The sequence below is a fragment of the Equus caballus genome, chromosome 3 (genome assembly GCF_041296265.1).
Source record: "Equus caballus isolate H_3958 breed thoroughbred chromosome 3, TB-T2T, whole genome shotgun sequence".
Classification (NCBI taxonomy): Eukaryota; Metazoa; Chordata; class Mammalia; order Perissodactyla; family Equidae; genus Equus; species Equus caballus.
In genome coordinates this window covers 82,775,703-82,799,227 of record NC_091686.1, presented here as the reverse complement: position 1 = coordinate 82,799,227, position 23,525 = coordinate 82,775,703, and the positions used below count along the sequence as shown (strand labels likewise).

Sequence of the window (23,525 nt, the reverse complement as noted above, 5' to 3'; positions counted from 1 at the left end):
CCGTAGCCTTTTGCTTAAGCAAAAGGGCTTTGGGACGTGGGTCTGGAAGAAGACACAGAGCGGGCGTCCAGTCCCTATTCGCAGTGTCTACCACTAGCTCCTCATGCACCTACAGAGCAACCCTGAGAAGAGCAGAACTTTGGTTCAACGACCTTCCACTTAGGCCAACTCCAGAGGACGAATTAACTGCCTTAGCTCTGAGCTCTGTGTCAACCCATCATTCTTATAATTTGTGAATGTGCAAAAGGGAGAATTATATTATCATTTTCACACGTTATTATCCTGTTACTTGTGGACAGGTAGGACACTTACTCCCAGATTACTTAGGCAAATAAATAATCCGGTGGTTGCAAGAGAATGCAAAATTTTCAGAGACAAGTTTGGGAAGTGATTTAAGCAAGATCCTAAAACTGGAAATTAAAAATAGTTCCTCAGTCTTTGCAAAAACGTTAGTAAGAATAAAATATATTTGGACTGTTCATAGACTTAGAAATTATAGTTCACTCCTCTAGTCGTGAATCTTTTAGAATTCAGGCTTCAGTTCCTCTGTTAACACAAAGGTTAGTTAATCTATGAGTCTTATATGCAAGGAGGTCTTTTCTCCTGAGCAATTTGCCTCTCTGCACACCAGCTGGGCTGTATCTACATAGATATAAGCTTCATTACTTTACCCAGGATGGTGGACCAGCTGAGCCTCATTAGTGAAACAGTAGGTATTAAAAGTTCCTTCCCTGCAGAAAAAACATCTGAGGGGTGTTGAAGTTTTAAAAATAAGTGTTTCCAGAAAAACGCCATTCTTTTCAATGATTTCCTCCTCATCCCCCTTGACAATTCTATAGCATTTCAGAAAATACTTTTACAGATTAGAATAATCTTTGGCTGTGAGGAAAGAATGTTTTGATAGCTCTATTAAATATCATAATGAACGCTTTGTTAAAAATAACAAACCAAATGTTGATGTTGGTTTCCAAAAGTTTAGTACCATATTCCTCCTAATTAGCAAGGAAATTAGGGTCTCTAAAGATTTTTCATATTTCCACTTTTAATGAATTGTCGTTTGCACTTGTTTTAAGGTTGAATCCTTTGATTCCTTATAACTTAAATGTTTTGATAGATCATTCTTATAGAACCAGTTAGAAGCTTAAGGAAGATATTTACTAGCATTTTAACATGACTTTTCCCCTATGATTGTCAATCAAATTAAATATTCAGGGGGCCGGCTCCATGGCTGGGTGGTTAAAGTTCTGCGTACTCCGCTTCAGCAGCTCAGGTTTACCGGTTCTGATCTCAGGTGTGGACCTGCTCCACTCACCAGCCATGCTGTGGAGGTGTCCCACATACAAAACAGAGGAAGACTGGCACAGATGTTAGCTCAAGGTGAATCTTCCTTACAAAAAAAAAAAAATATATATATATATTCAAACCATTGGCAAATCATTTCTGTTTTGTTTTTTGGGGGGAAGATTCGCCCTGAGCTAATATCTGCTGCCAATCCTCCTCTTTTTGCTGAGGAAGACTGGCCCTGAGCTAACATCCTTGCCCATCTTCCTCTACTTTATATATGGGACACCTACCTCAGCATGGCTTGCCAAGCAGTGCCATGTCCGCACCCGGGATCCGAACCAGAGAACTCCGGGCCGCTGAAGCAAATGTGTGCAGTTAACCACTGTACCACCAGACCAGCCCAGGCAAATCATTTCTGAACACACTCAGCAAACATTTCGTTTTGGAACTAAGAGGTCACTGTGTCAGTTACTGAGCCTCTCATTTCAATGTTACTTGTGACCATACTGGAATGCACAGCCACTCTTTTCTTAAGAATTTCCGGAGAAAGTCATAGTATTTCCTTCAGAAATTCATTTGAGACTCTCACAACTAAAGACCATGCATTCATGGCAACAAAAGCAAATAGATATTGATACAGGATGAATGATTAGTAAGACTAACAGCTGTCCACTCCAGCTGGGAGGATATATAACTTAACTGCATAATCAGCTACACACAAAAATAGTTTAAGTCATTATGACATTCTTTGATTCATTTATTCCTTTAGTAAATATATATGAGTAAATTGAGTGAATAAATGAATGCAAGAATGCCTAGGATGTGCTAGGCACTGAACACCACATATCCTGGATATACAGCCAGTAGGAAAAACCCGAGTTCTGTCCTCATGAAATTTACAGTCTAGCAGAGAAGAAAAACATAATGCAAAGATTCACATAAATAAATATCTAATTAAATTTCAATGACAATATTGTTGATGAATTGCTCTGATTGTCATACCAGAGGGGTTTTTTCTCCATGTGAAAACTGTAACATCCAGGAAATGGTTTTTCAAGTGTAAAAGCTGTAAATAATTTCTTCTCTGAAACCCTGCCTCCTGTGATGTGAGCCCATTTACTCCTTCCCTAGATGGAAGTGGAAAGTAGTTGTGTCATATTGACTCCATCTTCCACCTTTCACATCCAATTAGGCACCACCACTTATTGATATTATTATTCAAATATATCTTATATTCATCTCCTCGTCCATTTCCATATCCAAAAGCATAGTCCTAGTTCTTTGGTCCTCTTACCAAATTATTTTAATAGACGCCTGGAATCACAAACAGAATAGGAGAATATTAAAGTAGGAAAAGACTCTGGAGGTCAATCTTCAGATAAGGAAACTGAGGCTCAGAAACACAAATGTCTCACCCAGGACACCATAATTCAGCCTCGCCACAGACACGCCATTCATTTTTCTTGAGAGCAGCTATGGCAGACACTATGGGCGCCTGCTTACAGTCATTCCCATCCCCTTCTTCCTTGTTAGAAAATCCCCTTCCCATGATAGGAACCAAAAATGACAAATACTTGTTTTCGTAGGGATGGCCATTTTACCCAGTTATGGCCACCAAGATGTAAAGAGAAGTCTGCTGACTGGTTTCTGAGAAAGAGTTTGCTTCTGACAAAAAGAGAACTCAAGAGCTACCACCACCACTATCCTCTCTTTCTTTGTGTCTTTGGAGCTGAACAACAGCAGCCTGAAATCAGAAAGCCAACATCAAGGATGGAGGATCAGAAGAACGGCACTTGGGACTCTCATCTTTAAGCCCTGAGCCAACCCTGGGGCCACCTACTTGCAGACTCGTATAATGAGAGATTGTTGAAAGTCTTTCCTACTTACAACTTTATGTGAGGTATTCTGTTACTTGTAGCTGAGTACACCCTAAATGACCCTGCTTTGTTTATTTCTTTATTTTCCATCTACCCCACTAAGCTCCACAGGAGCAAGGAATTGGCCTATTTTTTCTACTTGCCATATTCCCAGCTCCTAGATCAGAGTCTGGCACAGAGTCAGCCCTTGTAAAAATATTTGTTGAATGAATAAATGTCCCAAAATTTTCATTGGCTCTCTACTTTTATAAAATAAATTCCAAAGAATTAATCTGGCATTCAAGGCCCTTCATGATCTGGCCCCAATCCATCTTTCCAGGCTTATCTTTTACCTTCATAAATACTACATCTTAGGAAAACTGGACTATTTCCTGTCCTCCCAAGCACTCTCTATGCTTTACTGACACAGGGCTTTGGCTCACAATGTTCCTTCCATGGAATATGCTCCTCCTCCCCCACCTCAATACTTTTCTCTCATTCTTCAAGCTCCGGATCTTCTCCCATAGCACTTTCTGTGATACTTTCCAGTACAAATATCTTTTCTATATTCCCTTCCCTTTTGTGCCATTTATCACTTTTAAACATTTATGATAATTATTTGGTGTGCTCATCTTTATTAGATTATAAGCTCCTTGACGATAGGAAATTCGCCTTCCCAAGAAACAAATATAATGCTTTACCCCAGTGGGGCCTAGTAAATCTTTCTTTGTGATGGAGGAATAAAATGGAGGAGCTCATTTAAAAATAGTTTGGACCCAAGAGTTGGTGCTGACTCTCATGGAAGCAAAGGTTTGAATGAATTGCGGGAGAGGCAAGAAAGGAGAGAAAGACACTTGTTGGAAGTGTCAGGAGCAAGCACTGATGCTTTTCCTCTTGCCGATGATAGCAAAGTTCTTAATGGAAGATGATCCCAATCAATAGAGCCAGACAGCTGATTTATATAATGGAATCAAGCTGAAGCAGTGGTCTTCCTCTGCAGAGTGATGTGAAAGGGGAAAGGCTACCAGACTAGAATAACCAGGGGACTCCACAAGTCTCTGCTGGTGTTCATAAATATGTTCCCCATCAACAAACCACAGGAGAGCTCCAGAGAGCAGCCTCCTTGAGCCTAGATGCTGAAGACTGACGGTGGGGCTAGTGCTGCTGCTGTGTTTTGGCTGCTGCTGCTGCTGCTGCTGCTGCTGCCACAGGGCAGATACCGCAGTGAGGGGTCTGACGGCGCTGAGTGCTCTCTGGGAGCCTGGGTCTGGCTAGGAACGAGAAGTTAAGAGAGTAAGGGCTGGGAGGTGGGCAGGACTCACCAAGGAGCTGCAAACCAAAACAAGAGATCTAGAGAGCACAAGGAGAGAAAGGGTGAGCTGAGCCAAGGTATCAGGCCAAGTGGAACTGGAGGAAATGTCATCATTGGTGAAGGAGGACTTGGAGAAGAAACTGTTTAAGCCACTCTCGCAGAATCTGTACGAGTTTATTGAAATTGAGTTCTCAGTCCAGGACAGGTATTATCTCTGTGTGTCAGGTAATCTGTTCTTTCTGTTGTCATTTCAAAATGTAAATAACCCTAAGATGCTTGCGTGATAGGGGGATATTTTTTGCCTTTATTTTCCTATACGGTAACAGCACGTGTGTCCTCTTGCAACAGAACTTAACTATGCTAAGTTTAAGAATTTGGAGTCTACAGAATTTTTTTTTTAAGTGCTAAAATGGAAGACAGGAAAAAATATTGTACAAGAATATTTTGGTTAATTGTTCAGAAATGAAACTGGGTATGTACTTTTCCTGATTTGATTATTTTGTCTCCAATCTTTTATTTAATTCACTTGCATGGCATGCGATTTTATTGTGTAAAAGCTCATTTTAAAAAATTCAGCAGAGAGCTTTCTGTATATTTTTAAATACGTTGGAGAACTGAGTTGTACAGCTCTATTTCCAACCAGTCTTCCTTTTCATGCTAAGAAAGAAAAAAGACCTTAGATGTTCTTCCGAGGGCTTACTTAGACTTCTGCTGGTTTATTTTGAAAAGAGAAATGATCTTTTAAAAATTCTCTTATAGTCAGTATGCTCACAGAAATATTACTTTAACGGCACAAATTAGTTCACAAAGATGGAATTTTAAGGATAAGGGGATGTTCTCTCAACTATTAAACTAAAATAAAGATTTTCTCTCATGTTTTTAAAATTCACAAAAATTGTCTAAAGGTGTGAATAGGCTTTCACATCAGTTATGATTTGCCTAACTTGTAGTTTTTGTGCTAAATTTAGACAGAAATGCTTGTGCCATTATTGAATTTAATATACAGCATTCCGTTTTTCCCAATCCATGCCTTTTAATACTTTTCAGGGACTTAGGAGCAAAGAGCTTAGAAATTCTAACTTCATTATGGACTTTTCCTTTTAAGGCACACACCTCACACCTCAGCATTTTCAAAAACACAACTTGTTATAATTCCCTATGGACTTTTCCTTTTAAGGCACACACCTCACACCTCAGCATTTTCAAAAACACAACTTGTTATAATTCCCTTCCTGATAATTGGCTGAGAAAGACTTCTAAAGTTGTCAAGAGGGAGTATTATGAGGAAAGTAGAACATCTTTAAAGAAAGTGCTAAGAATCCCTTAACTTCTATAACTCCTAATAAGCACAGAAATATCTACTTAATAATAACAATAGTAATATTTAATACCTTACCTGGCATATTTTGCTATATAAATACAAAACGTGGGGGCTTGGCATATCAGCAAGGTAAAAAACTTAATTGGTCCAGGAAAAAAAAAGAAATCAAATTATGGGGAAAAGGTTAAATGAAATAATTTTAGAAACTGTATTATATTCTAACCATCAAATCACTATGTCTTAAAATATTTGACTTAATATATTAGAGAAGAAGCTTACTTCAACATTAACATTTAATAATTGTATACCTGTTGTGATCCTACTGTATAAAGCTAATTACTCATCATGTAACATTAGTATACAAGGATTTTGAAAGAAAAGCTTATAAACAACAAAATAATCACAGTAATGTATATGTCTAATTTACCAAATACATCTTAATGCCTCTCTCCCACCACATAATTAACTAAGCTTGTTCTATCTGGCATGGAAAAAAATTTTTGTAAATGGATGTGATTTTTTTTTTTTCTGGCATCCTTGAATACTGAGAAAAACACTGTGGGCTGGGGTCACTTGCTATATTTTTTCATAAATGACATGAATCCTTTTAAGATTCATTGGTGACATATACGAAGTTAGTTTCTTCAAGGTTCAATTTTCTCATCTAGAAAATGACCAAGTAAAGTAGGTGATCATTTTCATTAGTAAAATTCAATGATTCTGTCATGTAAGAAGCAAGGAAAAAATAAATTCCTCTCAGAGATAAGGAAGAGAAGGTAATATTGTGATATTCCAGATAAAAGTTAACATTATAAGTCACATTAGTTCGCTCATTTTTCACAACTCTCCTCTATATCATATTCATTAATTTGAGAGCACTTTCCCCAAATGTAACACTCCTTTACAATCATTTCAGATACATTTAGACAGAACAGTAATTTTTTTTTTTTTTTTAAAGATTTTATTATTTCCTTTTTCTCCCCAAAGCCCCCCGGTACATAGTTGTATATTCTTCGTTGTGGGTTCTTCTAGTTGTGGCATGTGGGACGCTGCCTCAGCGTGGTCTGATGAGCAGTGCCATGTCCGCGCCCAGGACCCGAACCAACGAAACACTGGGCCGCCTGCAGCGGAGCGCGCGAACTTAACCACTCGGCCACGGGGCCAGCCCAAGACAGAACAGTAATTTAAAATAAAGTCAATGTAATGCTTGATAGTCCTAAATCTTTGGCCATACTTCCTTACTCAGAAAATGTCCATTGATAAAAATCAAACAGGTCATATCACAGTTGTGGAGGCAGGCAACTCCAGATTTTGAATGTGGCCACCTTCAAGGAGAAGAGAGATGCATAATTACGATTTCCTCTTCATATCCTACAATCCAGCAGTTCTTAATTTGCGAGAATCACAAGTCTAGAGTAATCAAATTCCATTATGCATTTTTCAAATTAAAGAAGACATCTTTAAATAAGTCAGACTTTCCATTTATCTGATCAGAGTGTCTTTTGCAGGGGTCTCACAACGCGATCATTGGGATTTACTGTTGATTCTTTACCTGGTTGATGTCAAAACTCAGCTATCAGAAAGCCCATCTCTCTGTAGTTTGCTAGCATTTACACTGAGGATTTCCTGGCACCTCTGTCTCCTCCCACCTCGGAGTTTGCATGGTCATTTCTCCCAGGGATTAGCTTCCCGAGCCTAGAACATCATTATCACTGGCAGTTAAAAGCAGCATCTTCTGAAGGAGGGAGGAGCTCGATTATGTGTGGGCCCCAGAAAGCGATAAGTCACTTGCGAAATAATAAGAGTGCAAAGGAATTAAAGAAATTCTGAAGGACTTGAAACAGCATGTAAACCATTAGCCAAAATCGAATGGGAAGTAGCAGGGCATGGTGGAACGGACTTTGGAATGCTTGGAATCAGACAAACGGGTGTGACACCTGGCTCTGCTCTGCCCACCTGCCAGCTGTGGGATTTGGGGCAAGATAATTGACCTCTATGGCCTCAGTATTGACACCTCTGAAATCGAAATAATAACACCTACATCTGCACATAGTGCCGTCCTGTTAAATCCTAACAAGGAAAAAACAAACATGATAAATTATATTCCAAATAAAATAAAACGTAGGGCTATATTTTTAAATATACAAAAAACATATATTTGCTGTGAAAATTTATGCTGAAATATATGTACACAAATAGTATATATTGTAATAAATATTTATAATAAAAATAAAATATACCAAAAACATATATATGTATGTTTACTAATATATAATGAAGAATTTATATATATTATATATTTTATAAATAAAAATTGTATAAATTTTCAGATACAGATTATTTTTAAATACAAATATTTAGAAAAACATTTCCATTCATAGATATTAATTTGAAAATAAATGGCATTTGCCAGAATTACAAAAACAATATGGATAAATTCTCCATACATATTACATTTTGATGCCAGAATGGAACTTCTCTGTGAACCAGAGAATCTAACAAGTTTGTCAAATCATTTACAAAAAGAATGCTAACAATAACAGTGTTAAATAAGAATAAGTAACAAGAAAAAGAAACAAAATACCAGACACTGGAAGCCCTTTTAAACAACAAAGATTTATTGTGCACACACAGTTCTGGAGGCTGAGAAGTCCAAGATCATGGCACCCACAGATTGGGTGTCTGGTGAGGACCTGCTTCTTCATAGACAGTCGTCTTCTCCCTGTAACCTGCCATGGCAGAAGGGGCAAGGGACCTCTTTGGGGTCTTTTCTTTTTATTTTTCTGGGTTTTTTTTATAAGAACACTGATCCCATTCCTGAGTACTTTGCCCTCACGACCTAATCATTTCCCAAAGGCCCCTCATCCTAATACTGTCATCTTGGGGGTTAGAATTACAACATATGAATTTTGGGAGGACACAGCATTCAATCTGTAGTACCCAGTATAGCCCCAAATTTGATTTTATAAAAATATCTCTAGAAGAATATTCTTGGAAAATTACTTTTTTGATGAAATCAATAATAGCATTCTCAACAACCCCAAGACATCATCATACATTGTAACATTCTCAATGAGGCTTCTTATCTTTGATATCTCATGGTAATTTTTTCCTATCATTTAATTTCAATGATGAAAACAATTATATAACACTAGAATCATAAAATAGCAGTCATTTATTTATTTAAAGCATTTCTGTGCAGCTTACTGGTGAGCTACTGTTTTTCCTCTATTCTGCCAAATTACATTGGTTCAATTGGCCGATCTTCTTTCCATTTAGCCTCATGAATAATAGTGACTATATTACCATGTTTATAGAGGCAGTTCTTAATGACAGTGTTTATTTTGAAATTAAAAGTGCAAATAAAAGGCTGGCATGAAGTTAAGATTGTAATTCTGAGAATGCTAACTAAAATATTAAAACTGGAGCAGGTTCATTCTGAAATTCCCCGGGTCTACAGATATCACTAAACAATAATTACATAACGACACCTCTGAAGTTTCTGAAACCAATTCTCTAACCTTTTCACTCTATAAACACATTTCTGTTTTAAGACAGTGTGATGTTTCCACTTTGCCACTGCCCTAATGTGGATATGGCCATTTAATTTCAGCTGGCAGCAGAGCTCAAGCATGGAAATCAGGGATTGGGCCCACTCCAGCCTGACTTCTTTGGCTCTTGGCTAAGGACAATTCTTGGAGCCTCCTTGGCTCCAGAGGACGCTATTTGGCCAAATTAAGGAGGCTGTACTGTCTCTGTGTCATTGTCTCAAAGAATTAACTTTTAAAGCATGGTTTTTTATTTTCTTAGTTTAGTGTTAGTGGGACAGTGACCACCAACGCAAGAAAACTTGATAACTGGTAGATCTTACCTTCTAACCAACTCCTTCCCCATCCACCCTGCCCCACACCAACCCCAACCCATTGTTTATGGAATAACTCAAGAAAACTTTCTGAAAATTAAAGCTCAGCCTGTCTATTCACTTGAAATCCTTCAGTGACAATCCTCCCTCCCAACCCCCCTCCCCTACATAGCTTTCAGGATAACATTTGAATTCCTTAGCCTTGCATTCTAGACCCTTCAGGAACTAGCTCTTGCCTAACCTGCTTCCTACCTCACACTTCATGTCAACAACACCAAATACTTGTAATGACTCAGAAGTGTCAAGTATTTCATGCTTTTGTACACATGCTGATCCAGAACTCCCTTTACTCCTTTCTTCATTCTGCTAACTCCCCCTGCTCTCTACAACTCAGTGACCTTCTTCAGGAAGCTCTCTCTGACGCTCAGTCAGGGGAAGATGTTCCCCAATCCATGTTCCTATTTACCTTATCCTGCCTCATTCACAGTGCTGTGATCACATCTTTTCTTTCTGAAGCCCCCTCTCCCTGTAATCTCAGTGACAGCAGGAATGGGGCCTTACGGGAATTCATTTTTTCAATGCCTAGCACAGGGCTTTGTGCAAAAGGGGCACTCAAATATTTATTGAATTAATGAACTAGTGGGCCTACAGTCAATTAGCTGGTTATCACAACATGTAAGTGTGGCAGTGGAATTTGGTTCAAATTACATTTTCCTACAGTATCCAGTTATATCTCCATATCTCCCCATCTCCATCCTCTCCCACCCCCTAAGCAGCTAGTGAGACAGCTAACCAGAACAAGAATATTGTCCTCTAAGGTAGAGCCTTTGTCTGAGCCAACACAACATTCTCCTAGTGGAAAGAGCTGCCCCCAAAATCTTGTCCATGGTAAGTATGAGAATCAACTGTGCCTCCACTTCAGCACACCAGCCTAATGGCTTCTCGTCTAATCCTTTCCTCTTCCCAGAGCTAACATCTAGACCGGTGGAGATGGACCTGTTTTTAGGCTGGAGAAGTATACATGGACAGAAACTTTTCATACAGCATCAGGAGGCTCGCAGACTGAGCCGGTTTACTGACCCCAGGTTAAGATCTGCTCTAGCTCTTCCTCAGGACATGCCCCACGTCACTCACTCTGTCCTCAAAATATGCAATCCCTCCTCTTCCAGACTCTTGGAATACGTCATCTAAATCACAGCCTCTCTTCCTATTTCTTTTTTTTAATCCTACCTAACCCAAGAACTGGCACAGCATGCACTTACGGCATGAAGGAGTCCTCTGCAAGCTGCCTTCTGCCCTCACCATTCTAGAGAAACCGCCCTCAGGAAAGAAATCAATGATCATCCCCAAGTCAGATTCAGTGCCAGGACTGAACTCTGCTTTACCCAACGAAATGACTTCGCAGGATTGTCTCCAAATCTTTACAATTTTCTATCTTCCTTGATTTCCATAGCATTGCACTGTTGAACTTGTCCCTTTTCTGATGGTCCCTTCTCAGACCTCTCTGCTGGCACCTCTTTCTTCTCCACCCTGTCTCATCTCGTTCATCCTCTCTTTTCCCTGTAAAACTAGTCTTGGAAATGTATCCACCCAGAAAAATCCCAAGTCCTATCTCCATTCCTTCACTATAACTGTCCATCTCCAACTCTTCTGAGAGAGTTTGTGGACACATCATCTGTTGTCAAAAACTAAATTCATTATTCCACCTACCCACCTCGCCCTCCATACTTTCCTACTTTGGTTTCTGTGCAGCATTATTTCCATACAGTGTTGTCAATGCCTCATTTGAAACTTACTTAGATTTGCCACTTCTATTTCCATTGCCCACATCCTATGCCTAGATTACAACAGCCTCTTAAACAAAATGAAATACTTTAACTATTACTATAAACCGGGCACTATCCAAAGTCATTTATATACTTTATCTACTTTCATCTTTACACCTTGTAAGTTTGTATCACTCTGATATCCACTTTACAACATGAGAAAACTGAGGTTTAATCTCTCTAGAGATTACGCAATTTACTTAGATCACACTGTAAGAGGTAGCGTCATGATTTGAAGCCAGAATGTCTAACACCAGAGCCATCTAAGCTTCAGTGCCTCTTCCAGGGTCCTCCAGTTCCTCTTTCTTTTCTTCTTCAATGTTTCCTGTGCATCACTGCTTCCAGAAAAACACCCCTTTAATGGGGTGACATTTTATTAGACTCTTGTTCAAGGAGAGAGGAGACTTAGTGAATACATTACTGTATAAGCTTTCACTGAACACTTGACACAGTGTCCTCTTCTTAGATTTGCTCAGACTCCCTTCTCTAGGGGACTGAACTCAGCTCTATCTTCAACCCTTAGGCTCAACAGGTTGCCTTAATTTCAGTAGCACCTGCACCTTCAGAGGATAATTACTCCCTTCACTAGCTCCAATTCTGTAGTCCTCACTGTCCAGGCCAGCCGCCCCTCCCTCCCGCCAGAGGAGGGGATCCAGACATTACAAGTCCACCGTGGTTTCTGTCACTTTTCAAATCCGGACTCTTTGAAAACATTTCACAACCTTCTCAACCTAGTTAATCCTATTGCCCACCATATCCTAACACTAATGAACCTGTGCAGTGTGCTTTCTTTCACTCTGCGTGGTCAAGTTCAGCTTCTATTGTCCATCCATTCCCTCAGGCTGACCTTCATCTAGAAATGCCTTCAGTATCATACCTGCCTTTCCAAACCGGACTAATTTTAAAGCCCCGTCTCAAATTCTATTTCTCCACAATTCCTTTCTTAACTATTCCAGTCCTCTCCCTTCTCAGCACTCCTGTTAAACCTATAGTCTGCTTCACATTGTTTGTCTATCAGTATGATTATATTGTAATATACTGCTTTCTATCTTCTTGATTAGGAGGGCATGCCAAAGTGGTACTTTCCAGAATCAAAAGAGAGTCTTCCCAAAAGACAAATTCCAGCCTCACTCTTAGAAAACAGAACCAGCTTGAAACTCTCTAAGTGACATCATACATCTTGAAAAAAGTTTGACATTCAAACGGCACCTGCCACCTCTTTATAATATACATATATACCTTTAAAATATATATTTTATATGGCTCATGTGTTTTAGTCTTGTCTCCTCAACAAAACCATAAGTTTCTAGAGGGCATGGACCCTCTCTCATATTTGTACTCCTGTGGCATCTATAATAGTTCCATCAGGCAAATAGCAAATACTCAGTAAATATTTCTTTATTAACTCATTGATAATTTTCAATTCCAGAGCTCTAACATCAAATATTGATTCTTTGGATGTGTTCATGTGAGACCAAAGAGTGATTTTAAGACCAGGAAATTATTTCCTTCATTTTGTTCACATAAAATAAGCAATGACTTTTGTAGGGGAGGAAGACATTTCCTCTACCCACTGTGGGTTCTTCTGGCCAGAGAATGAACTAAATTCACATGAGACAGAATAACAGGAGAAAATTAAACAAAGCTTTATAACATGTATACATGGGAGAGGCCCAGGCAACCTGAGAAACTCCCCAAAATGGCCAAAGCCACTACATTAAATATCATCTCCAGCTAAAGACAAAGGAGGATGTTGGGGGTGGGGGGAGTCAGTTACAGGAGATTACCAGACAAGTACAATAAACAAGATGCAGATTTCAGTCCTTGCCTTTGGCATTGATTAAGAGTTTCTAGAGATAAGGTCATCCCCCTCCTTCCTGGTACAGAAAGGAAGACACCTTTACAGACGGAGATTTCCTTTACAATGTAAGTGTCTCTTAACAAAGAGTAAGTAAATTCTGCTTTTTCAGAGTCTCTTTCCTGTCTGCAGTTTTCAAAAGTAACCAACCCAAAATAATCCTCATGCCAAAGAGACATATCTTGGGGTGGCCAATTCCAGTCCCCTACACTTTCCCACACCATTCTAAATAGAGCACTGAAACTTTTTGTCTCAGTGGCACACTTTGAATACTAGAATTTTGGAGACACACTAGAAAGGATTAAAAATTTCAAACAATACCAAACAGGTTAATAGTAACTGCAATGAAAGCACTTCTCTCTCACACATCTCACAGTGGCTTGAAAAGAAAGCATACACAGTAGCATTTGCACGGTCACTCTTCAACACTGTGTTGCTGCTGTGTGAGCAGAACTGTTTACTTTCCTGACCTCACTTTCTTATACTGTCATAAATTAAAATTCCAACTTGTTCTGGTAAACACTTTGGCACTGGCTGCATGCTAACACTAAGCCTCTTATTTCCTGCCCCGAGTTGAACCCCATTCTCCACCACAAAGCTCGTAGCTGAAAGCACATAGCTCAGTGTTCTATCTGACAGACATTACTGTGGCAATACGTAACCACAAGTGTAGCAAAAATAAAGTTAACACGTTGAGTAAATTTGGAAGCATCCTCATGAAGCTTCAGATACATTGGGGTTCAGAACTGGGGTGCAGATATAATGTAGGTTCAAGCTCATTATATGAAAAGGAGATACATAAATACTGAAAAGTATGACTTGAATAATTTATTATCTTCTAAGAGTTTACGTAAACTAAGTGTTTTTCTGTCTTACAGTGACCAAAAACGAAGAAGTACAAATAATTATGGTGAAACACTACAGAATAGGTTTAGATGAAAAATATGAAGTAACAAAAAAGTGGTCTTTGAACGATCTGCAGATGATTGATGGAAAAGAAGCAGACACTGTAAGTGTTATGTTTTGTAAGGGAGACGTGGGATCAATATACTGGAGATCTTTATGTTCAATATCCTACTTCGTGTATTCTTGGCATGTACTGTGTTAAGATGCTAGATTGTTCTCAAGTGGTATGGTTTAATCTACTGGGATGATCTACTGGTTTTTTTGTTCTTTTTTTATGAGTTTAAATTTGAATTTTGTCTATTAAATTTAAAAGCATCTTTCCCAGGAGCTTCTTAACAGGTTAAACACAATCTCCCAGTCAATCCTGAAACTTTAAATATATGATGCTTCCACCACCACTCTCTCCCCACCCTGATTACCTCTGTGAGTTTTGGGGATCCCTTCCCTCATCTTCTTCAGATTTTAGTGTCAGTTAGCCACTTGATCCTCCAGAAGGATCAATAACTCTTGGAAATCCTACAGCCTTAGAGTTAAAAGGCGGGGAAGGGTGTATACGCCAATGACCACTTGATAAGTGGTTTTCCCAGTCTCTCCTTGAACTCTTCTACTGATGGAGAACTCATTTCCACATGAGGAAGTCCATTCCATTTCTGAATTGCCATACTTTATTTTTAAATTCCCTACTTACGTTTAACCAAAATCTGCTTCACTATAACATCCACCCAACAGTTCTAGTTTTGACATTTGGAGCGAACCAGAACAGATCCAATCCTCCTTTTACATAACAGCCCTTCCAACATTTGAAGATGATTATAATGTTCCTTCAAGTTTTCTCTTTTCTAGGTTAAATGTACCCATTTCATTCTTTAAATAACTTTCATATGCAGATCAAATAAGATAATATGACAGGACAATACAAACACTAAGAAGTAGCACCACTGTTATTTTTTCCCATGACCTTGCTTCCACACCCTTGACTACATTGTTTTTCCTCCTCTGGGATGCTTCAGTTTTTCCAGAATTAAATACAATTTTTTAGAATTAGTGTGACTAGTTTGCATTTCCTTTGATCTGGATTCCTTCTCTGTTAAACATTTAACTGAAATCTCAGGTCTTTTGTGCATGAATTTGTATTTAACATGGTCTACCATACCCTCTACTTACATAGAATGAAATCTAAATAAAGGCCCTCGATTATCTGGCTCTTTTATCTCTGTTCATTCCCCCTTAAACTTTATACATCCATAGTAGTTAACTACGGACTCCTGCAGCTTAGAATGCTCAATCACCTCCATCTTCCCCCCCATTCCTGGATTCCCCCTGGGGCTCTACTCATGTCTCCTTACCCCTCTACCCTCATTGCATTGTGGATGTAAATGTGTTGTAGCCATAGTCCTGAAAACTGTGATTATTGGCCCACTCTATCTCCCCTCTGGATGGAAAACCCCTGAAAAACTGGGACCGTGACTTTTCATCTTTTATCATAGCCTTCTGCCTGATACATATAAGGCGCTCAATAAATATTTGTGTATTGTTGGATGAATTAGAATTTAAGTTCCCTTATTCTTAATCCTACTAAATGCCATAGTCTCAGTCTGGCCTATGGTTTCCACCTATCAAATCTTCCAATATTTTGGTTTTTTAATATTCATTTTGGTATGATGCAGATTTAATGAGCACAACATTTAGGACTTCATTCAAGTCAACCATAAACATGATGAAGCAGGCAGGGCTAAGTGCATACCTCTAGGTAACTGATAGGTTAGCATTAGTCCTTCCAGGAGTACCACAGCCAGCTACCATCTCACTCTTAGTAAACCCTTACCAGGTGCCAGGAGCCACTGAAAGCTTTCTCCATGTATAATTTCACATAGTCATCACAAAACCCCATGAATTCGATTTTATTATTACTCTTGATTTACAGATGAAGAAAATGAGACCTAAAGAGATTAATTGGTTTGCCCAAGCTCACAGAGCTATTTTGTGGTGGAGCTAGATTTTACCCAGAAAGGTATTAATTTACCCTCTTTGGACCGGTTGTTGAACATCTCAACATATGCATACACTCATTCATTCACTCATTCATTTATTGAGAATTTATGTTATGCCAGACCCTGCTAGGCCTTACTTACTTAATTACCTAGTCTTCATACCTAAATTTTGCCCTTAAGATCTTTACTGAAATCAATATATGCTGCCTGCTGTTATCTTGATTTATCGTCTAGGAATCCTATTTTAAATATGTGGGTATTTGGCATGACTTCTTGGTGAAAGTGTTACCAGCCAAAAATGGGGTTCTCCCACCCGATGCACATAAAAAGCCAATCATTATGGCATGAGCTTTTGAGAAAACAAAAGGCTTTATGGTGAGATTGATCTGCAAGGAGACAGGAGGCATAACTTCTCAGATCTGTGTCCCCAATTCAGGATTTGGGGCAAAATTTAAGAGGTTAGGGAGAACCCCGAAACACCGGCAGGACAGGCTTTGACTGGAGGGCTTCAGCGTTTACGGTAAGGTTCTAAACATTTATGGTAAGTGTGGAAGGGGTTTAATACCATGGCTTCCTAGACAATCGGCCCCTCACTTCTGATAAGAGTCCAACTTTCAAGTTCCAGTCGTGTCCTTTGGTTCTGTGCTAGAGACAATCTTGGTTCTGGGGTCATTTCAGGTCAAGATTTTGTCCTCTGTGCATGCTCTGGCTATGTGACTTTGCAACTTTTTTGGCTTGCCCCTCAAAACCTTCTGTTGATAAGATGAAGTTAGTTTGAACTGGTCCTAGAGTGCCCGTGGTTACAAAAGCATGCTGGATTTCATTGCTTTCTTTCCTGTGTCCTCACATAGCATTTTCCTGACAATACATTCTGCCTAAATGTTCAAAACTTAGGAAATAATTAAATATATTATTGCATATCAATATGCTGGAATATTACACAGCCATTAAAAATCATATTTCCAAAAGAATACCTCAGAACACAATTGTTTACCATTTAGTAAGTTTTTTAAATGTCAGTCAAATACAAAACTTTTCTATAATTATTATCTCAATTTTGCATATTTAGTCTATCGTATCATTGAAAACTGAAGTCTGAACCTTTTTTTTTCTTCTCCCCAAAGCCCCCCAGTATATGGTTGTATATCCTAGTTGCAAATGCCTCTGGTTGTGCTGTGTGGGATCCCACCTCAGCATGGCCTGATGAGTGGTGCCATGTCCACGCCCAGGATCTAAACCAGCAAAACCCTGGGCCGCCAAAGCAGAGCACGCGAACTTAACCACTCGGCCACGGGGCAGCCCCTGAGCCTTGCATTTTAATACAAAAAACACATACAGGTAGTGGCTGGCCTGATGGTACAGCGGTTAAGGTCACACAATCTTTGGCGGCCTGGGGTTCGCCGGTTCAGATCCCAGATGTGGACACGGTATCGCTTGTCAAGTTATGCTGTGGCAGGCATCCCGCATATAAAGTAGAGGAAGATGGGCATGGATGTTAGCTCAGGGCCAGTCTTCCTCAAAAAAAAAAATATATATATATACGTATATGTATGTGTGTATGTATATACGAAACAAGCCAGTACTTTAGCAATAATCTCTGTGTAATAGGATTGCAAATTTTTTAATTATTATTTTCTTTATAGTTTTATATACTTAGCAAAATTTCTATATTACATTGAATTTTATCAGAAATCAATATCAAATTCACTAATCTATAGTTTCAGGAATTAATCATCCTCATCTCTTTTTTCTTTTGCCCACTTTTGTTATTTTTTTCTCAAGTTCTCAAATGTTACTGATGTCATAATTATTTTCTACAAGTTTGGTCAGTGCCTGGGGATGTATTTATCAAGCTGTCAACTTAAATTCCTTGGAAGCAGCTAGCTGTGCTCTATTTCCTCCTCACCTTTTTGGCCTTTAATTTCATCCCACTATTGATTCTTCCCTTTCCCAGATGAAGATCATTATCTTCGATAGTGATGTGGATACAAAAGAGAAGTTGAGTATTTCTATTTTTCTCATCACTTTAGGTCCTGAAACATTAAAAGGCCAGAAGAAAAACTATAATATCCAAAGTGTAATTCTTTTAAAGATTCTTTTCTATGGTTGAAGTAAAAATATCCCAGTTGTTCTGGGAATTTCCACTTCTTCTCTCTCTTGGAATTAATCCTCGGGAGTCAGCATTTATTATATTTTTCTCAATAGCCATGATACAGTTTTAAATAGAGTAGTGTCGAGCCAGAAAATTGTCAACTTTAAAATGGAGTGGAATTGAAATCGAAGTCAATTTATAAAGTCAAAATCAAAATGACTGGGTATTTGGAGACTGACGTGGTGCAACAGGAGAGAGGATGATGTAGCGAAAAACGGGGTTGGGCTGATTGAGATCTTGGTTCTTGCCCTGGCTCTGCCAATAACTACCTGTATGACCTGGGCTTCACCTCTCTGGAAACTATTTTCCCAGCTATAAATAAGAGAATCCTGAATGACCTGTGAGATCCGTTTTTAGTTCTAGGATTCTTTTGACAGAAAGAAAGAGAGAGAAAAGAGGAGAGGAAGGAAGGAAGGGAGGGAGGAAGAGAAGGAATGAGGGTGGGTGGAACTTGTAGTCTATGTACAAGCATGCTCAGGCTTCAATTATTAGGCTAAAGGAAAAAAATAATCCTCTCCAAGTATCTCAAAAGCATGAAGGATATTTTCTGCAGGATAAGGAGCAAATGTCTCAGTAAGGAAACTACGTAAGGCGCATGGTTAAATCTGATGATGCGATGGGTGTGATTTCTTTTTATTGAGATTCTCTGCAGAAGTGTCTTTCAAGATGCTACGAGAGCTAGGAAAAAATTTGTGAGGTGTGACTGGGGGAGCACCGCACTGGAAATCCCATCACCCTTGTACATTCTTTTCTAAAAGCATTGTTTTGTTTTTTAAAAATTTTAATGGTGTAAAGCAAGGTGGTCTTAACACGGGTATCACGATGCTTGGGGGCAGACTTGGGAAAGGAAGTTATTTATTAAGCTCCATACTAGGCAGTCTATGTGATTAATCTCATGTAAACTTCATAGCAACTGTATCTAAAATAAGAAGAAAAGTGAGGGTCAGATCAGATCAGTACTTTGCCCGTGGTTACATTAGAGATTCAAAATGGTTTTCAACTTCAAAACCTGTGTTCTTTTACCTGCCTCCTGCAAGAATTTTCCTATTTAAAAAAGAAATTGGCAAATACATAAGTTGTTTTTATATAACGTTTACACACTACATGGTAACAAATTAACACCCTGGTTTGGTTTGGTCTCTCTCTGCCTCCTTGCCATTTAGAGCAATGTTTACCTCTGCTTCTCTTTTTATAGGACGACTTCAGATCAGTTCAACACACATTTGTTGAGAACTTAGTAGCTGCTGTGGATAAGCACTAGGAACACAAAGATAAATAATTCAAAACCTCTGCCCTCAAGGAGAGTTAGGAGTTAGGCAGATAATGAACGTGAAAGCATTTTGTAAACTGAAAAGCACTTTATAAATGCAAGGCATTGTTGTTATTGCTATTAGTAAGAGTAATAATTATTATTATTTTAACATGTAGGGCCTAGATCAGGTTTGATGTCCACTTTTTCTCGAAACATCTCCACTAGGAGTATAGCAAGAGCCTAGAACAATCCAAAAAGAGGTAGTCTTTAGTAATTTGTCTGTTTCAGCTAAATGATTTAATTATCCTTGCTAATAACATCAAAGTCAGCAAGGATTTCCCCCTTCTACCGTTGGAATAGCGCAAGGGACCAACCTTCTAGTAGAGAAAGGAAGAAACCTTTTCTTCCCTCCAGAAGTCTGTGAGTTTATTCTCTTCTTCCACCACTACCCATCCTCTCAAATTTGCTACCCTGGGAAGACTTGATAACTGCACATTCTGAGACATGTTATTTGCACAACTGAAAAATCACAGATGCTTCAAAAATAATCTTTCTTGTTGTTCTTTTTAGAAGCAATATGTTTGAAGCAGGTAGCTTTGGAAAGCTCATTTGTAGATTTCAGAAGTATGTTTGATACTGATACTTTACAATCAATAAGCACACGCCAGAGAATAAGAGAATCCAGGAAATCTAGCTACTTTCCTGGCTACAAACAAAATCATGTCTCTCTTTCTCTTCTAGGACAATCCGTTTTTTGATCTGCACTTCAAGAAAGTGTACAGTTTGGAAGCATATAGTTGTGCTTCTAAATATGCCTTTGCTCGAACTGTAAATAAGCTGAATCATGCGTATCTTAAGAAGGACTTACAGATCGTGAACTTTGATTCTACTTACATTAATGATGATTCCATTTGGTCCTCCAACAACAAGGATTGCTTGGTTCTTATGAGAATATGCTTTTATGCTTTCAATCTAGTGTGCTTGTCCCTGTGTCCCCTGCCACTCTGAAGGGGTATACTATGTTCTTTCATCAGTGTTCTATGAAAATGGTTCTCTAGGCAAATATTGATAATCATGACATTTTTCCCCCTTCATGAGTGACTACCATTTATATGAAAATAAAGGGATGCTTTGTGAATTGCAGTGAAATGTGTTTTAATGCAATCATTCAACATTTGGGACTTTTACCGATGTGTTCCTTGATTACTTTGTAAGGAGTTGAATGGCTTTTCCTAAATTAGTATTCTACTAAAGAGTATCAAGAAGTATCTTGAAAGAACTAACTAAATGGAAAGACATCCTGTTTTCGTGGATAGGAAGACAATAACGTAATGATGTCAATATACGCAAAGCAATCTACAGATTCAGTGCAATCCCTGTCAAAATTCCTATGGCTTTTTTTTTGCAGAAATGGAAAAGTCAACCCTCAAATTCATATGGAATTTCAAGGAGCCCCAAATAGCCAAACAAACTTGAAGAAGAAGTATAAAGTTGGAGGACTCATATCTCCCGATTTTGAAACTTACTACAAAGCTATAATAATCAAAACAGTGTAGTACTGGCATAAGAATAGACATATAGACCAATGGAATAGAACTGAGAGTTCAGAAATAAACTCATACATCTATGGTCAACTGAATTTTAAGGGTGCCAAGTTTATTCAAAGGAAGAAAGAAAAATCTCTTCAACAAATGGTGCTTGGACAACTGGATATTCACATGTAAAAGAATGAAACTGGACCTCTATCTTACACCATATATTAAAATCAACATCAAATGATTTAAGACTTGAACATAAGATCTGAAACCATAAACTCCTAGAAGAAAACATAGGGGCAAATCTTCAGGACCTTGGATTTGGCAATGAATTCTTATGACATCAAAAGCATGAGCAACAAAAGAAAAATAAATAAATTAGACTCCATCAAAATTACTTTTGCATCAAAGGACATTATCTAAAAAGTGAAAAACAAACCTACAGAATGGGAGAAAATATTTGAAAATCAATATTTGGTAAGGATTTAATGCTCAAAATATATAAAGAACTCCTACAACTCAGTAACAAAAAGACAAACAACCCAATTAAAAAATGGACAGCAGATTTGAATAGACATTTCTCCAAAGAAGGTATACAATAAGCATAAGAAAAGATACTCTACATCATTAGTCACTAGGTAAATGCAAATGAAAACCACAGTGAGGTACCACTTCATACCTACTAGGATGGCTATGTAAAAAAAAAAAAGAAGTGTTGGTAAAGATGTAGAGAAATTGGAACCCTGATACATTGCTTGTGGGAATGTAAAATGGTACAGCCACTGTGGAAAACAGTTTGGCATTTCCTCAAAAACCTAAACACAGATTTACCAAATGACCCAGCAATTCCACTCCTAGGTATATACCCAAAGGAACTAAAAGCAAGGACTTGAATAGATGTTTGTACACCAATGTTTATCGCAGCATTATTCACAGGAAACAGAAAATGGAAACAACCCAAGCATCCATTAATGAATGGATAAACAAAATGTGGTATATCCATACAGCGGAATATTATTTTGCCATAAGAAACAATGAAGCTCTGATACATGCTACAACATGGATAAACATTGAAAATATGCTAAGCGAAATAAGCCAGACACAAAAGGACAAATATTGTATGACTTCACTTATATGAAATACCTAGAATAAGCAAATTCAGAGACAGAAAGTAAATTAGAGGTTCCCAGGGGCTGGGAGGAAGGAGGAATGGGGAGTTATTGCTGAACGGTTACAGAGTTTCTATTTGGAATGATGAAAAAGTTTTAGAAATAAATGGTGATGATGGTTGCACAACATTGTGAATGTAAAAAATGCTGCTAAATTGTATACATTTAAAAATGACTAAAAAGGCAAATTTAATATTATATATATTTTACCATAATTTTTAAAAATAATGTAATATGCTAAAAATCATTGAATTGTACACTTTAAATGCTGAATTGTATGGTATGTGAAGTATATCTCAATAAAGCTGTTAAAAAGACACAAAAGGACTACCTTCAGTCTACTAGAAGAAAACATGGGTGAATTCTTTTATAAACCGAGAATGGATAAAACTCGTAGCTATCACTCAAATCCAGAAACGATAAAGAAAAAAAATGATTAATTTAGCTACATAAATATAGGAAGGCTTTGCATGAAAAAAACTATAAATAATCAAACGACAATCTTGAAAAAAAATTGCAACTTATATAGGAATGTACTAATATCCTTCATACACAGAATGCTCCTAAATGGAGGGGTTAAAAAGACCGACAATGTGATTTGCTGAAAAATAAGTAAAAGACATGAACAGACATTTCAAAGAAAAAGAATTGCAAATGACACTCAAACATATGAAGAGGCGCTCACCTTGCCCATAAGAAGAGAAATTTAAATTAAATCTACAGTGTGATCCTGTTTCTTACCTATCAGATTGTCAAAAATCCAAAGTTTGACAATATTTCTTTGGAAATGGGAACACAAATCCTCTCATTCATTGCCATTGGAAATGCAAAAAGAGTACAAATCCCATAGGAGAGGAATTTGACAAGATCTTGCAAAACTATATATACATTTACTCTTTGACTGGGCAACTTAACTTTATTTCTAGGAGTCTATCCCAAAGATACGTTAGCAAAGATACCAGGTTGGCTTCCTAGGCTGCTTGCTGCAGGCTGGGGGTCAGAGTGCTATTTTTGATATAGTCTGGCCATTGTCCATTTGTATATTCCAAAATATCTTGATTACGGTGGTAGTTACATGATTATATACACTTGTCGAAATCCATCGAACCTGAAACCATATGCAGAAGTTTAACTCTTAATAGATATATAATAGACATTTTATTTTAATAGAAAATAGCTTTTATATTTGACATTTAATTTT

The 23,525-nt window shown here is 38.1% G+C and overlaps 1 protein-coding gene across 2 annotated transcripts; it reads left to right on the top strand.

Annotated features, from left to right (window-relative positions):
* Positions 1-4,297: 4,297 nt before the first annotated feature.
* EXOC1L (exocyst complex component 1 like) lies at positions 4,298-20,769 on the top strand. 2 transcript variants are annotated; one of them, XM_023638076.2, is made up of 3 exons: positions 4,298-4,677; positions 14,198-14,328; positions 20,362-20,769. In XM_023638076.2, exons 1-3 carry the CDS (start codon positions 4,557-4,559, stop codon positions 20,626-20,628), a joined length of 519 nt encoding a protein of 172 aa, XP_023493844.1. In that variant the 5' UTR covers positions 4,298-4,556; the 3' UTR covers positions 20,629-20,769. The 2 variants fall into 2 exon arrangements, with proteins under 2 accessions (XP_023493844.1, XP_070119913.1); XM_070263812.1 differs by having other exon boundaries at positions 4,518-4,657.
* The last annotated feature ends 2,756 nt before the right edge of the window (positions 20,770-23,525 follow it).

What these genes read in the sequence shown, in the direction of transcription:
- EXOC1L (XM_023638076.2), top strand. Translation starts at nt 4,557, where the DNA reads ATGTCATCATTGGTGAAGGAGGACTTGGAGAAGAAACTGTTTAAGCCA. An exon ending in GTATTATCTCTGTGTGTCAG is followed by an intron (nt 4,678 to 14,197) that starts GTAATCTGTTCT and finishes TCTGTCTTACAG; the next exon opens with TGACCAAAAACGAAGAAGTA. An exon ending in ATGGAAAAGAAGCAGACACT is followed by an intron (nt 14,329 to 20,361) that starts GTAAGTGTTATG and finishes TTTCTCTTCTAG; the next exon opens with GACAATCCGTTTTTTGATCT.